The following is a 16520-nucleotide window of genomic DNA, read 5'->3' on the forward strand; positions in this document are numbered from 1 at the left end:
AAAACAAAGAACTCTTCATTGAGACAATGATAAACAGCAATCCGTGGGAGAGTTGAGGTGGATATTATAAAATAAGGATCTGCTGGAGTCCAAGTCAAACCAAGATTCTTTATTTTTGAGCTCAGAGAGAATAACAGTTACACAGCGCAGTGTAGACAGTCTGAATTCCTGAAGCATTGGGTGATGAGCACATATCTTTATAGTTTCCTGTTCCTGGGAGGGACTGTATTCATACAAGGACGCAGGTGCAGCTGGTTTGCAACACAGGATGATACTCCCAGGAACAGGAGATTATAATAGGTCAGTTTCACAAGGTTAGTCTGTGGTGGTTAATTTCTGTATTACCAAATGAGGAGAGACAAACTTCACACACCAATCAGAGTTATACTTAAACTACATCTTTAATAATAAGATCTTTGCAATGTCTTTCAACAATTCACTATTTCTAATGAACCATTGAGAGTGGCAACACAATGGCTACTGAGATCTTTTATAGCAAAGATCCACCCCCTAGTCAACATAAACCACAGATATTAGGAACAGTTTACAAAGTGAGACTTTATAATGACAAAGGAGTATCCCGAAGCCAGATAGCATTCGCTATAATTTATCATTCAGTTTGGTCCCTAAGACGATGTACTAATCTCGTTCCTGGTACTTCATAGCACAAAAACACCAACTCATCCAATGGCATAACTCAATTGTCAACTCTAAATACTCCCATCTCAAGTAAAACCCCTTCTTGACCCCACTCCTGGACAAGCTCACAGAGGGGAGTGAGCCTCTAGGTCATACACTATCCCAGGATAAGTGCAACATCGGAGAGGCCATACAATGGTTCCAGACACTGCCATACACCTCCCCCCAATGCCAAAGGAGGCAGTGACTTGCGCACAGACATTGTGGAAACCAGTAATTGGTTCCCCATTACTCACACCATCCCTTCACATAGTTTAACAGATACATTCACATATGAAGACAATGTTCCCTCCTGTCCTCTTCCCTTCCTGATATTCTGCATAGCACCAGGGACATGTGAAAGACAAGCCTGACCTCTCCCCTCTCTGGGCCCCAGGTGACTGAGCCCCAGCTGAGGGAAGAAGTGCAACTGCCAACACCAGAGTCCGAAGGGATACAATCTAATAACAAGTATATCACATGAGCATATTATGCAGATAAGAAATCTTAATTATCTATGTTACCCAACTAATTCTGATTCATCCACCACAAGTCACATACTCAGATATGTGGACACATACAATTAACATTTTGCAATACAGAGTCTGTGAACATTTTCATTTAATTAAATCATCAGTGGGCCAACATTGCAAATGAAAACAACGGAACAAATGCATCACATCCAAATATCACTTTATATCTGTGGTGCTGGAGGAAAGACACCCAGATACACACAAACACAGAGTTTAACCTGTTGAGGCTGGGGGCGCTGTTGTCACTATTTATGCTAATCGTGTAATTTTTGAAACGGCTTCCTACAAAATTCTTGATCGTACAATATGCATATTATTATTATTATTGGATAGAAAACAGTCTATAGTTTCTATAGGAGTTGGAATTTTGTCTCTAAGTGGAACAGAACCCATTCTACAGCAATTTCCCTGACATGGAGTCAGATTTCAGAAATTTTGGCCACTGTTCTGGAGTCAGTTTTAAAGCCAATGTTATTCCTATGAGTATACGGACACTGCTTACATCTTCCCCTGGATGCCTTTACGTGATGACGATTTGAATGGGGTCGATTGCGCGTTCACAGGCACTATAATTTAAAAAACCCTGTAGCTAGTCACTCTTTTGGAGCTGCGTCATGCGCCTGGAGGACACCGACCCGCACCTGTTCCAAGCATTAGTGTTGGGAGTAATCTTTCTCCGGTCATGTTAAGACTCGTTATAGGAGTTAAAAACATCATAAGGTAGTTCATTTAAAGCGTTTTATAGCAATTTATATCCGTTTAGTGCGATTTTGGGACATTTATTTCTGAAACGCTGTGAATCGCTGGGCACGCTTCCAGTTCATGCTGAACGCAGTTGGCATTTCCACATGGCAAGAGGACAGCTTTCCACCAAAAGACGATTAGACCCAAGAAAGGATCCTTTGCCCAAGATACTGATGGAAGAACAGCTCAAAGTAGGAAATTTGTATTATGATAAATCGTGTTTCTGTCGAAAAATGTTAGTGGCTTAGGACGCCATGTTTTTTGACGTAGCTTCGCTTGGCGCAAACTGTATTGAAAAGTAAGGATAATTTAAAAAATGTAATTCCGCGATTGTATTAAGAATTAAATTGTCTATCAATCGATGTCCACCCTATATTTTTTAGTCACGTTTATGAGTATTTATGTATACGAGTAGATCACTGTCTAATATGGCGCACGGACATTTTCTCACCAGCTGGGATACTTTCCCCATTGTCTAACCATGATTTTGGTGGCTAAATATGCACATTTTCGAACAAACTATATGCATGTTGTAATGTGATGTTACAGGGGTGTCATCTGAAGAATTCTGAGAAGGTTAGTGAAAAAAATAATATATTTTGGCGATGTTTACGTTATCACTCACTTTGGCTAGAATTAATGCTGGGGTAATGTTTGCACCTGTGCTATGCTAATATAACGATTTATTGTGTTTTCGTTGTAAGACACTTAGAAAATCTGAAATATTGTCTGTATTCACAGGATCTGTGTCTTTCGATTAGTGTATGCTGTGTATTTTTACGAAATGTTTGATGATTAGTAAGTAGGTAAACACGTTGCTCTATGTAGTTATTCTAGTCCATTTGTGACGGTGGGTGCAATTGTAACCTGTGCCATCTACCTGAAATATGCACATTTTTCTAACAAAACCTATCCCATACCATAAATATGTTAGACTGTCATCTGATGAGTTTTTTTCTTGGTTAGGGGCTATAAATATCTTAGTTTAGCCGAATTGGTGATAGCTACTGGTGTTGGTGGACAAATAAGGTAGATAGATTTACATCTTTACATATTGTGTCTTCCCTGTAAAACATTTTAAAAATCGGACATGTTGGCTGGATTCACAAGATCTGTGTCTTTCATTAGCTGTATTGGACTTTAATGTGTGAAAGTTAAATATTTAAAAAAAAAAAAATGTTTTGAATTTCGCGGCACTGGTTTTTCAGTGGGGGTGGGGGGGGAGTTCCGCTAGCGGCACCCTCATCCTAGACAGGTTAAAAAAGGACCATTTAAACACATGGAATCTGACCTACTCTATATTCAAACTGACATACTCCATATTCAATTCATGTTTTCTAATAAAAACATACAAATATATGTTTTAGTATACTTTGTACAATTCAAGATCATATGGTAAAAACAGGTAATCATTATCAGTCAACAATATAAGACAGCAAGTCCCCTGTGTGTATTCTCTCATGCCGTTTCAGCTCCCCCGGATGGTTGAAACTCCATCCACATTGGGAGCAGTGGTAAGGCTTCTCCCTGTGTGTATTCTCTCATGTTTGTTCAGGTGTCCTTTCTGGTTAAAATGCTTTCCACACTGGGAGCAGTGGTAAGGCTTCTCCCCTGTGTGTATTCTCTCATGCCGTTCCAGATCCCCCGGCCGGTTGAAACCCTTTCCACATTGGGAGCAATGGTAAGGCTTCTCCCCTGTGTGTATTCTCTCATGCCGTTCCAGATCCCCCGGCCGGTTGAAACACTTTCCACACTGGGGGCAGTGGTAAGGCTTCTCCCATGTGTGCATTCGCTCATGTTTTTTCAGGTTTCCTTTATGGCCAAAACTCCTTCCACACTGGGAGCAATGGTAAGGCTTCTCCCCTGTGTGTATTCTCTCATGTCTTTTCAGGCTCCCTAAATTGCTAAAACTCTTCCCACACTGGGAGCAGTGGTTAGGCTTCTCCCCTGTGTGTATTCTCTCATGCTGTTTCAGAACCCCCGGCCGGTTGAAATCCTTTCCACACTGGGAGCAATGGTAAGGCTTCTCCCCTGTGTGTATTCTCTCATGCCATTTCAGCTCCCCCGGCTGGTTGAAACTCATTCCACATTGGGAGCAATGGTAAGGCTTCTCCCCGGTGTGTATTCTCTCATGTTGTTTCAGGTTCCCTAACTTGTTAAACCACTTTACACAGTGGGAACACTGGTGTCTTCTTGTTGGTTTGAACGTCCCTGGCTCCTGTTCCTCTGAGTCTGGTCTTTCTCCTGCCAAAGACAGTGTGTTTTTTAAAAAAAGAGACCTGAATGAAACCTCCACATGATAAATAGGCCTTGCTACGAGGGTAAATCCTAATCAGATCGCTCAATAACCTAAGGCCAGTTTTAACAATCTTGGTGTGATTTTAAAACAAATGTTAGAGTTTCCTGGTAATTACTGATAATGTTAACATTACTTTTTTATTCATTCTGCTTTACAAGTCAGAACACAAAAAACTAAACCGTTCTTGGACACTCAAGAGACAGACGTCGCTTAACTTCTTATGGCTGCAGGGGGCGTATTGACTAACTTGGAAAAATGTGCCCATTTCAAACGGCCTCGTACTCAATTCTTGCTCGTACAATATGCATATTATTATTACTATTGGATAGAAAACACTCTCTAGTTTCTAAAACCGTTTGAATTATTTCTCTGAGTGAAACAGAACTCCTTCTGCAGCCCACTTCCTGACAGGAAGTGAGTTTCTGAAATCGGAGGTCTCTGTTCAAGAGCTTGCCTATAAATGGGCATGACACGTATTGAGATGCATACATGTCATACACCTTCCCCTAGATGTCAAGCGGAAGTGAGAGAAGAAATGAGTGGATTATCTTGCTCTGAAGTGGAATAAATCCTCTTGGAATGACTGGTCCGCCGTTTCCTGTATTTTCGAAAGCGCAAAGTTGAACCTGGAATCGCCTTCTGGAAAACCGTCGTTATAGGCGAATACTATCTCCGGCTTTGATTTTATTTGATACATGTCACAATATCATCGTAAAGTATGTTTAATCAATATAGGTTTATAAGATTATTGAAATGTATTCAGGGCGTTAGGCGTGTTGCGTTGTTTGACTTTGTTCACAAAGGAGAGCTTAGCACCACTTGGCCAGTGCGCTTGCTAATTCAAGAGGGAAAGAAGTCGTTCTTATTCCAAACAACGACGGTTCTGGACAAAGGACTCCTTGTACAACATTCTGATGGAAGACCACCAAAAGTAGGACCCATTTTGGGATGCTATTTCATATATCTGTCGAACTGTGTTATCGGTACCGTTTGCCTTGAAGCAATGCTGTTGTGTGTTAGCTATTGTAGTAAGCTAATATAACGCTATATTGTGTTTTCGCTGTAAAACACTTTAAAAAATCGGAAATATTGGCTGTATTCACAAGATGTTTATCTTTCATTTGATGTACACCATGTATTTTTCATAAATGTTTTATGATGAGTATTTATGTATTTCACGTTGCTCTCTGTAATTATTCTGGCTGCTTTGCTGCTATTTTTGATGGTGGCTGCAATGTAAAACTATGATTTATACCTCAAATATGCACATTTTCGAACAAAACATAAATGTATTGTATAACATGTTATAAGACTGTCATCTGATGAAGTTGTTCAAGGTTAGTGATTCATTTTATCTCTATTTTGTCGGTTTTGTGAAAGCTACCTATGCGGTGGAAACATGGTGAAAATATGCGGTTGTGTGTTTGGCTATTGTGGTTAGCTAATAGAAATACATAGTGTTTTCGTTGTAAAACATTTTAAAAATCGGAAATGATGGCTGGATTCACAAGATGTTTATCTTTCATTTGCTGTATTGGACTTGTGATTTCATGAAAATTATCTTATATGATATCCCTGTGCCGTTAGGCTAGGCTAGTCAGCTTTTTTGATGAGGAGGATCCCGGATCCGGGAGGGTGATGAAGTAGAGGTTTTAAGGTTACAGTTATGAAAACGTAGGACTCTAAAGAGGCCTTTCTACTGACTCTGAAAAACACCAAAAGAAAGATGCCCAGGGTACCCTGCTCATCTGCGTGAACGTGCCTTAGGCATGCTGCAAGGAGGCATGAGGACTGCAGATGTGGCCAGGGCAATAAATTGCAATGTCCGTACTGTGAGACGCCTAAGACAGCGCTACAGGGAGACAGGACGGACAGCGTATCGTCCTCGCAGTGGCAGACCACGTGTAACAACACCTGCACAGGATCGGTACATCCGAACATCACACCTACAGGTACAGAATGGCAACAACAACTGCCCAAGTTACACCAGGAACGCACAATCCCTACATTGGTGCTCAGACTAGAGGTCGACCGATTATGATTTTTCAACGCCGATACCGATTATTGGAGGACCAAAAAAAGCTGATACCGATTAATCGGCCGATTATTTTAATTTTATTTGTAATAATGAAAATTACAACAATACTGAATGAACACTTATTTTAACTTAATATAATACATCAATAAAACCAATAAATAATGAAACGTGTTCAATTTGGTTTAAATTATGCAAAAACAAAGTGTTGGAGAAGAAAGTAAAAGTGCAATATGTGCTATGTAAGAAAGCTAACATTTCAGTTCCTTGCTCAGAACATGAGAACATATGAAAGCTGGTGGTTCCTTTTAACATGAGTCTTCAATATTCCCAGGTAAGAAGTTTTAGGTTGTAGTTATTATAGGAATTATAGGACTATTTCCCTCTATACCATTTGTATTTCATTAACCTTTGACTATTGGATGTTCTTATAGGCACTTTAGTATTGCAAGTGTAACAGTATAGCTTCCGTCCCTCTCCTCGCTCCTCCCTGGGCTCGAACCAGCAACACAACGACAACAGCCACCATCGAAGCAGCGCTACCCATGCAGAGCAAGGGGAACAACTACTAGAAGACTCAGAGCGAGTGACGTTTAAAACGCTATTAGCGCGCGCTAACTAGCTAGCCATTTCTCTTCGGCTACACCAGCCTCATCTCGGGAGTTGATAGGCTTGAAGTCATAAACAGCGCAATGCTTGACGCACAACAAAGAGCAGCTGGCAAAACGCACAAAAGTGCTTTTTGAATGAATGCTTACGCGCCTGCTTCTGCCTACCACCGTTCAGTCAGAAACGTAGATACTTGTATGCTTGTATGCTCAGTCAGATTATATGCAACGCAGGACACGCTAGATAATACCTAGTAATATCATCAACCATGTGTAGTTAACTAGTGGTTATGATTGATTGTTTTTTATAAGATAAGTTTAATGCTAGCTAGCAACTTACCTTGGCTTACTGCATTTGCGTAACAGGCAGTCTCCTTGTGGAGTGGAACGAGATAGAAGCAGGTCGTTATTGCGTTGGACTAGTTAACTGTAATGTTGCAAGATTGGAAACCCCGGGCTGACAAGGTGAAAATCTGTCGTTCTGCCCCTGAACAAGGCAGTTAACTCACCGTTCCTAGGCCGTCATTGAAAATAAGAATGTGTTCTTAACTGACTTGCCTAGTTAATTAAAGGTAGCAAAAAAAAATAATTGGGCAAATCGGCACCCAAAAATACCGATTTACGATTATGAAAACTTTAAATCGGCCCTAATTAATTGACCATTCCGATTAATCGGTCGACCTCTAGCTCAGACAGTCCAGCCTCTCTCATTCAATTGTGGACAAAGGGCTTGTAGGCCTGTTGAAAGGCAGGTCCTCACCAGACATCACCGGCAACAACGTCGCCTCTGGGCACAAACCCACCGTCATTGGACCAGACAGGACTGGCAAAAAGTTCTTTTCACTAACAAGTCGCGGTTCTGTCTCTAGGGGTGATGGTCGGATTCACGTTTATCGTCGGATTCGCGTTTATCGTTGAAGGAATGAGCGTTACACCGAGGCCTGCACTTTGGAGCGGGATCGATTTGTAGGTGGAGGGGCCGTCATGGTCTGGGGCGGTGTGTCACAGCATCAACAGACTGAGCTTGTTGTCATTGCAGGCAATCTCAACGCTGTGCGTTACAGGGAAGACATCCTCCTCCCTCATGTGGTACCCTTCCTGCAGGCTCATCCTGACATGACCCTCCAGCATGACAATGCCACCAGCCATACTGCTCCTTCTGTGCATGATTTCCTGCAAGACAGGAATGTTAGTGTTCTGCCATGGCCAGCGAAGAGCCCGGATCTCAATCCCATTGCGCACGTCTGGGACCTGTTGGATCAGAGGGTGAGAGCTAGGGCCATTCCCACCAGAAATGTCCGGGAACTTGCAGGTGCCTTAGTGGAAGAGTGGGGTAACATCTCACAGCAAGTACTGTCAAATCTGGTGCAGTCCATGAGGAGGAGATGCACTGCAGTACTTAACCTGTTTGGGATAAGGGGGGAGCATTTTCACGTTCAGATGAAAAGCGCTCCCAGAGAAAACGTTCTGCTACTCAGGCCCAGAAGCTAATATATGCATATTATTAGTAATATTGGATAGAAAACACTCTGAAGTTTCTAAAACTGTTTGAATTATGTCTGAGTATAACAGAACTCAAATGGCAGGCAAAAACCTGAGAAAAATCCAACCAGGAAATGGGAAATCTGAGGTTTGTAGTTTAACTCATTGCCTATCGAATGTACAGTGTCTATGGGGTCATATTGCACTTCCTAAGGCTTCCACTAGATGTCAACAGTCTTAGAACATTGTTTGATGCTTCTACTGTGAAGGAGGGGGGAATGAGAGCTGTTTCAACCAGAGATCTGCCAGAGTGGCATGAGCTGATCACGCGCCTACAAGTGAGAGCGACCAGCATTCCATTGCATTTCTAAAGACAAAGGAATTCTCTGGTTGGAACATTATTGAAGATTTATGTTAAAAACATCCTAAAGATTGATTCTATACATCGTTTGACATTTTTCTACGAACTTTAATATACATTTTTGAACTTTTCATCAGAACTTTCGCCTGGACTTGCCCGCGCCTCATGAGTTTGGATTTGTTTACCAAACGCGCTAACAAAAGGAGGTATTTGGACATAAATGATGGACTTTATCGAAGAAAACAAACATTTATTGTTGAACTAGGATTCCTGGGAGAGCATTCTGATGAAGATCATCAAAGTGAATATTTAAAACGCTATTTCTGACTCAACAACATGGCGGGTATCTGCATGGCTTGTGTCTGAGCGCCGTACTCGGATTATTGCATGGTTTGCTTTTTCCGTAAAGCTTTTTTGAAATCTGACACAGCGGTTGCATTTACATTTACATTACATTTAAGTCATTTAGCAGACGCTCTTATCCAGAGCGACTTACAAATTGGTGAATTCACCTTATGATATCCAGTGGAACAACAACTTCACATTAGTGCATCTAATTATTTTAAGGGGGGGGGGGGGGTAGCTTGGATGAAAGGTGCCCATATCAAACGGCCTGCTCCTCAGTCATAGTTGCGAATATTTGCATATTATTATTAGTATTGGATAGAAAACACTCTAAAGTTTCTAAAACTGTTTGAATTATGTCTGTGAGAACTCATATTGGCAGGCAAAATCCTCAGTTGAAATCAAAACAGGAAGTCAGAAATCTGAGCTTGTATGTATTCACCAGAGTCCCTAAAGAAATTCCCTTGAGATATGAGTTTGCACTGCCTATGGGTTCCACTAGATGTCAACCATCAATATAAATTATAATGAGACTTCTATGATGTTATGGGAGAGAATGAGAGCAGAATCAGTCAGGTGTCCATCAAGCAGCCATTTTCTGATCATGCTTTTTCCTCATGGGAGTCACTTGCGTTCCATTTATCACGAAGACAAGAAAGAATACTCATGTTGGAACTTTATTGAAGCTATATGTTAAAAACATCCTAATGATTGATTGTGTACTTAGTTTGAAATGTTTCTTCGACCGGTAATATCACTTTTTGTCCGATATAACGCTGACCAGAATTAGTGTTTGGATATGTAAACCAGACGCGCTAACAAAAGAAGGTATTTAGACATAAATAACAGATAATTTTTCGAACAAAACAAACATTTATTGTGGACCTGGGATTCCTGGTGTGCTTTCTGATGTAGATCATCAAAGGGAATATTTATCATATATTTTCTTGTTTATGTTGACGCCATCTTTGCGGCTCTGGTGTTTTACTTTTGAGCGCCGTCTCAGATTATAGCGTGGGTTTCTTTTTCCGTAAAGATTTTTTTAAATCTGACACAGCGGTTGCATTTACATTTACATTACATTTAAGTCATTTAGCAGACGCTCTTATCCAGAGCGACTTACAAATTGGTGCATTCACCTTATGATATCCAGTGGAACAACCACTTTACATTAGTGCATCTAATTATTTTAAGGGGGGGGGTTAGAAGGATTACTTTATCCTATCCTTGGTATTCCTTAAAGAGGTGGGGTTTCAGGTGTCTCCGGAAGGTGGTGATTGACTCCGCTGACCTGGCGTCGTGAGGGAGTTTGTTCCACCATTGGGGTGCCAGAGCAGCGAACAGTTTTGACTGGGCTGAGCGGGAACTGTACTGCATTAAGGAGAGGTATATCTATAATTCCATGTGTAAAACTTGTATTATCATCTATTTATGATGAGTATTTCTGTTGAAACGATGTGGCTATACAAAGTCACTTGATGTTTTTGCAACTAGTGAATCTAGTCGCCTCAATGTAAACTCAGATTTTTTATATAAATATGAATTTAATCAAACAAAACATGCATGTATTGTGTAACATGAAGTCCTATGAGTGTCATCTGATGAAAATAATCGAAGGTTAGTGATTCATTTTATCCTTATTCAGGATTTTGTGAAGCTATCTTTAGCTGGAAAAAATGGCTGTGATTATTGTGGTTTTGTGGTGACCTAACATAATCGTTTGTAGTGCTTTCGCTGAAAAGCCTATTTGAAATCGGACACTTGTGGGATTAACAACAAGATTACCTTTAAAATGATATAAGACACATGAATGTCTGAGGAATTTTAATTATGAGATTTCAGTTTTTTTAATTTGGCGCCCTGCACTTTCACTGGCTGTTGTCATATCATCCCGTTACCGGGATTGCAGCCATAAGAAGTTTTAAGACTCCATCATGTTTCATCATTAGATGCTACAGTCCTCCTTTAAGACTCCATCATGTTTCATCATTAGATGCTAAAATCCTCCTTTAAGACCCTATCATGTTTAGAATGTGTCTGGAAGCGCTACTCTATCTATCCTACTCTCATCCATTCGGTTTGAATAATATTTAATAAGAATAATAATGTTATAATACGTAATAACTAACTTTAATAACTAGGGTTAATACCTGCCTGGCTCCCCAACAAAATCTTTATCTTTACCCCCCTCTAACAATACCGCTACAGAATTAGCATAGTAGGCCATGTAACTGAAGGTCATCTGAAATATTTAGGACTAAATAACTATTCCTTGCCACCCATTCTGAAACTCACTGCAGCTCTTTGTTAAGTGTTGCTGTCATTTCAGTCGCTGTAGTAGCTGACGTGTACAGTGTTGAGTCATCCGCATACATAGACACACTGGCTTTACTCAAATGTCGTTGGCATGTCGTTGGTAAAGATTGAAACAAGCAGGTGCCAAACAGCTGCCCTGTGGAATTCCTAATTCTACCTTGATTTTGTTGTACAGGCTTCCATTAAAGAACACTCTCTGTGTTCTGTTAGACAGGTAGCTCTGGGGCGGCAGGTAGCCTAGTGGTTAGAGCGTTAGGCCAGTAACCAAAAGGTTGCTGGATCGAATCCCCGAGCTGACATGGTAAAACTCCGTCGTTCTGTCCCTGAACAAGACAGTTAACCCACTGTTCCTAGGCCGTCATTGAAAATAAGAATTTGTTCTTAACCAACTTGCCTAGTTAAATAAAGGTTACATTTTTTTTAAAGCTCTTTATCCACAATATAGCAGGGGGTGTAAAGCCATATGTTTTTTTTCAGCAGCAGACTATGATCGATACTGTCAAAAGTCGCAATGAAGTCTAACAAAACAGCCCAAACAATATTTCTATCGTCATCAACTTCTCTCAGCCAATCAGTCATTTGTAAGTGCTATGCTTATTGAATGTCCTTCCCTATAAGCTGAAAGTCTCAATTTGTTAACTGTAAAATAGCATTGTATCTGGCCAATCTATTTTTTCCAAAAAATGTAAGGGTTGGTAATACGCTGATTGGTCGGCTATTTAAGCCAGTAAAGGGAGCTTTACTATTCTTGGTTAGTGGAATGACTTTAGCTTCCCTCCAGGCCTGAGGGCACACACTTTCTAGTAGGCTTACATTAAAGACAAGGCAAATACAGTATATCACGAAAGTGAGTACGCCCCTCACATTTTTGTAAATATTTGGGTATATCTTTTCATGTGACAACACTGAAGAAATGACACTTTGCTACAATGTAAAGTAGTGAGTGTACAGCTTGTATAACAGTGTAAATTTGCTGTCCCCTCAAAATAACTCACACAGCCATTAATGTCTAAACCGCTGGCAACAAAAGCGAGTACACCCCTAAGTGAAAATGTCCAAATTGGGCCCAATTAGCCATTTTCCCTCCCCGGTGTCATGTGACTCTTTAGTGTTACAAGGTCTCAGGTGTGAATGGGGAGCAGGTGTGTTAAATTTGGTGTCATCGCTCTCACACTCCCTCATACTGACTGGTCACTGGAAGTTCAACATGGCACCTCATGGCAAAAAAATCTCTGAGGATCTGAAAAAAATATTTGTTGATCTACATAAAGATGGCCTGGGCTATAAGAAGATTGCCAAGACCCTGAAACTGAGCTGCAGCACGGTGGCCAAGACCATACAGAGGTTTAACTGGACAGGTTCCACTCAGAACAGGCCTCGCCATGGTCGACCAAAGAAGTTGAATGCACGTGCTTGGCGTATATCCAGAGGTTGTCTTTGGGAAATAGACGTATGAGGGCTGCCAGCATTGCTGCAGAGGTTGAAGGGGTGGGGGGTCAGCCTGTCAGTGCTCAGACCATACGCCGTACACTGCATCAAATTGGTCTGCATGGCTGTGGTCCCAGAAGGAAACCTCTTCTAAAGATGATGCACAAGAAAGCCCGCAAACAGTTTGCTGAAGACAAGCAGACTAAGGACATGGATTACTGGAACCATGTCCTGTGGTCTGATGAGACCAAGATAAAAGTATTTGGTTCAGATGGTGTCAAGCGTGTGTAGCGGCAACCAGGTGAGGAGTACAAAGACAAGTGTGTCTTGCCTACAGTCAAGCATGGTGGTGAGGGTGTCATGGTCTGGGGCTGAATGAGTGCTGCCGGCACTGGGGAGCTACAGTTCATTGAGGGAACCATGAATGCCAACATGTACTGTGACATACTGAAGCAGAGCATGATCCCCTCCCTTCGGAGACTGGGCCGCAGGGCAGTATTCCAACATGATAACGACCCCAAATACACCTCCAAGACCACCACTGCCTTGCTAAAGAAGCTGAGGGTAAAGGTGATGGACTGGCAAAGCATGTCTCCAGACCTAAACCCTATTGAGCATCTGTGGGGCATCCTCAAACGGTAGGTGGAGGAGTGCAAGGTCTCTAACATCCACCAGCTCTGTGATGTCGTCATGGAGGAGTGGAAGAGGACTCAAGTGTCAACCTGTGAAGCTCTGGTGAACTCCATGCCCAAGAGGGTTAAGGCAGTGCTGGAAAATGATGGTGGCCATACAAAATATTGACACTTTGGGACCAATTTGGATATTTTCACTTAGGGGTGTACTCACTTTTGTTGCCAGCGGTTTAGACATTAATGGCTGTGTGTTGAGTTATTTTGAGGGGACAGCAAATGTACACTGTTATACAAGCTGTACACTCACTACTTTACATTGTAGCAAAGTGTCATTTCTTCAGTGTTGTCACATGAAAAGATATACCCAAATATTTACAAAAATGTGAGGGGCGTACTCACTTTTGGGATATACTGTAGGAGTCGCAATATCGGCCGCTATTATCCTCAATTTTCCATCCACGTTGTCAGACACCGGTGACATTGATTTTTTTTCCCAAAATTTAATTGAAGATGCTCCATTTTTTTTACTATCATTCTTCATGTCATTTATCTGTTTCATAGTGTAGTTTCTTCTTCTTTTTATTTAGTCACATGATTTCTCTATTTGCAATACGTTTGCCAATCAGTTATACAGCCAGACCTATTTGCCATCTCTTTAGCCAATTCATCATACCATTTTTTAATTCCTTACCAATCCACGTGGATTTAACAGTGTTTACAGTAATATTCTTAATGGGTGCATGCTGATTAGTAACTGGGATAAGCATTTTCAAATGTGTCAAGGGCAGCGTCTGGTTGCTCATCATTACACACCACGGACCAAAAAATATTATTTACATCAACAACATAGGAATCACTATAAAACTTATTGTACGAACTCTTTCACACAATATTAGGCCCAGCCTTTGGAACTGTGGTTTTCCTAGACACGGCTACTATATTGTGATCACTACATCTGATGGATCTGGATACTGCTTTCAAACACATTTCTGCAGCATCAGTAAAGATATGATCAAAACATGTTGATGATTTCATTCCTCTACTGTTTGTAACTACCCTGGTAGGTTGACTGATAACCTGAACAAGGTTGACGGCACTGGTTACAGTTTGAAGCTTTCTCTTGAGTGGGCAGCCTGATCACAGCTTTCCTCCAGTATTAGTTAATTAATTAACAGTGTCTGGAGTTTAGTTTGCCTGTTCTACAGTCTTGTAAAGATAGGGGGGTTGACTGGGACAGGCAATGTAACATCCATGTTTTAAGGAAAAGTTTTTGTAAAACAAGCATCTTACATTGGATCATCTTTTAACTTTCTCTCTAAAGCTAACTTTCATCAAGGTTTTATATGGTCTATTGGTTTCTCTCTTTTCATTGGCAGAATCCTTTTTCAGTGTTATGATATTCATAACATCCATATCCACCAGTCTATCTTCCTGTCAACTAACATAACTCTGCTGGTTGTCCTGGTAACAGATACCAGTGGGCAGATCTATTGTATTTGTTCAAACTAAACTTCAGCACTTACTTTGATGTGTCAAATCTGATCCTTTCTTCTCTTCTCCTCCTCTCACAGTTCCACTCAGCCCCGTTGTTTTCCTGCAGTCCACCAGCAGCACAGACAACCTCTTCATACCCAGCAGTACTGCGCTACCGGGAGAGGCATGACACGGGGACTCCGGGAGGGAGGAAGGGCTAGCGTTGTCCTGGTAACCATAAAGAGGGGACACAGACACATATCATTATGGATGCTGATGTCACTGTTGTCATAAAGTGCTTTACAGAAACCCAGCCCAGACCCAGATAGAGCAAGCTGTATGCTAGACCAGACCAAGCTGTACCATCTGGTGTTCTGATCTGGAGAGACTCTTCTCTGCCTCCTCAGCATCAGGATGTTGTTGAGGCTCCCCAGAGGATTGACAATAGTCATGTCTCTCTCCTGTGTGAATGAGAACATCAAACAGATTGTAAACTTATGACCATCTATTACAATCATAGAGTCTTACAAGAGGCATGAATATGCCTAAAAAGGGCCTAAAATGGGCACTTTCATCATGATTTTGTCGAATATTGTTTGTGTTGTAAATGTAAAAGGGTCGTTCCACTAAATGGGTGCCTTTTACGTCCCTTTGACATTTAAGTAGGAAATTATGCATCAATATTGCATTTTTAAAGCCTGTTATATTAGATGAGGTGCACTGTAATGTAGACCACCTGGAGAATTCAATATATCTAATTTAAAAGTCCAAAAAATATATGTATCAATGGCAGATTGACCCTGAAACAATTCCTACAGTAGTGAACAACATATTAAAGTGCAAAACCTCAGTAGAATGCCCCTTAAAAACCACACATTAGTTCAACAACTGCACAGTTTGTGCCCCTGCTTTTAAGACAGTACTCACTGGTGGTAATCGGATCTTCAGTCGCCTCCTTTTTCACTCCCAAAACGTCTTCCTCCTCTTTTATTGAGATAGCCTCCTCTTCCTCTTTTACTCTAAAAGGTTCTTCCTCTTCTTTCAATGTTATGGCATCTTCCTCCTTTTTGATTCCGAAAGCTTCTACCTCTTTTTCCACTCTGACAACCTCTTTCCCATCTTCCTCTTTCACTGTAATATCATCCTCTTCTTCTTTCAATGTGATCGCCTCCTCTTCCTCCTTTTTCATCCTGAAAGCTTCTTCCTCTCCTTTCATCAGAGCTTCTTTCTCCGTCTAGTTTAGTAAGCTCATGCCAGGTCGCAGTTGTAAATGAGAATTTGTTCTCAACTACTCTACTAGGTTAAATAAAGGTGAAATAAATACAAATAAAAAATGCTCAGGGAGATTAGCCTAGCGCAGTACCAATGTAACACATTTGCTAATGTAATAAGCAAATTGAGTTTAAATGAACAAGTAGATACGTAAACATAATGATGTTCTAAAACACTAAGATTAATATACACAATAATGGTCTAAAGATCTTAAATGGTTCGGTTTTATGTTCGCTAGCAAACCACCGCGGTTGGTGAATCAGAAGCCTTTTGTCGCTGTTGAAGAATCCTCCCGTCCCGTCCACTAGATTATA

The 16520-nt window shown here is 41.0% G+C and overlaps 1 protein-coding gene across 1 annotated transcript; it reads right to left on the minus strand.

Annotated features, from left to right (window-relative positions):
• Positions 1 to 94: 94 nt before the first annotated feature.
• On the minus strand, positions 95 to 16503 carry LOC129839760 (zinc finger protein 23-like). Its single transcript, XM_055907392.1, has 4 exons — positions 15862 to 16503; positions 15298 to 15395; positions 14985 to 15162; positions 95 to 4199 (listed from the first exon to the last, which is right to left on the minus strand). The coding sequence occupies exons 1-4, from the start codon at positions 16148 to 16150 to the stop codon at positions 3424 to 3426; spliced, it is 1341 nt and encodes a 446-aa protein (XP_055763367.1). The 5' UTR covers positions 16151 to 16503; the 3' UTR covers positions 95 to 3423.
• Between the last annotated feature and the right edge of the window lie 17 nt (positions 16504 to 16520).

Source organism: Salvelinus fontinalis, chromosome 40, assembly GCF_029448725.1.
Source record: "Salvelinus fontinalis isolate EN_2023a chromosome 40, ASM2944872v1, whole genome shotgun sequence".
Taxonomy (NCBI): Eukaryota; Metazoa; Chordata; class Actinopteri; order Salmoniformes; family Salmonidae; genus Salvelinus; species Salvelinus fontinalis.

What these genes read in the sequence shown, in the direction of transcription:
- LOC129839760 (XM_055907392.1), bottom strand. Translation starts at nt 16,150, where the DNA reads ATGAAAGGAGAGGAAGAAGCTTTCAGGATGAAAAAGGAGGAAGAGGAG. An exon ending in CCAGATCAGAACACCAGATG is followed by an intron (nt 15,163 to 15,297) that starts GTACAGCTTGGT and finishes TATGGTTACCAG; the next exon opens with GACAACGCTAGCCCTTCCTC. An exon ending in ATCAGATTTGACACATCAAA is followed by an intron (nt 4,200 to 14,984) that starts GTAAGTGCTGAA and finishes TGTCTTTGGCAG; the next exon opens with GAGAAAGACCAGACTCAGAG.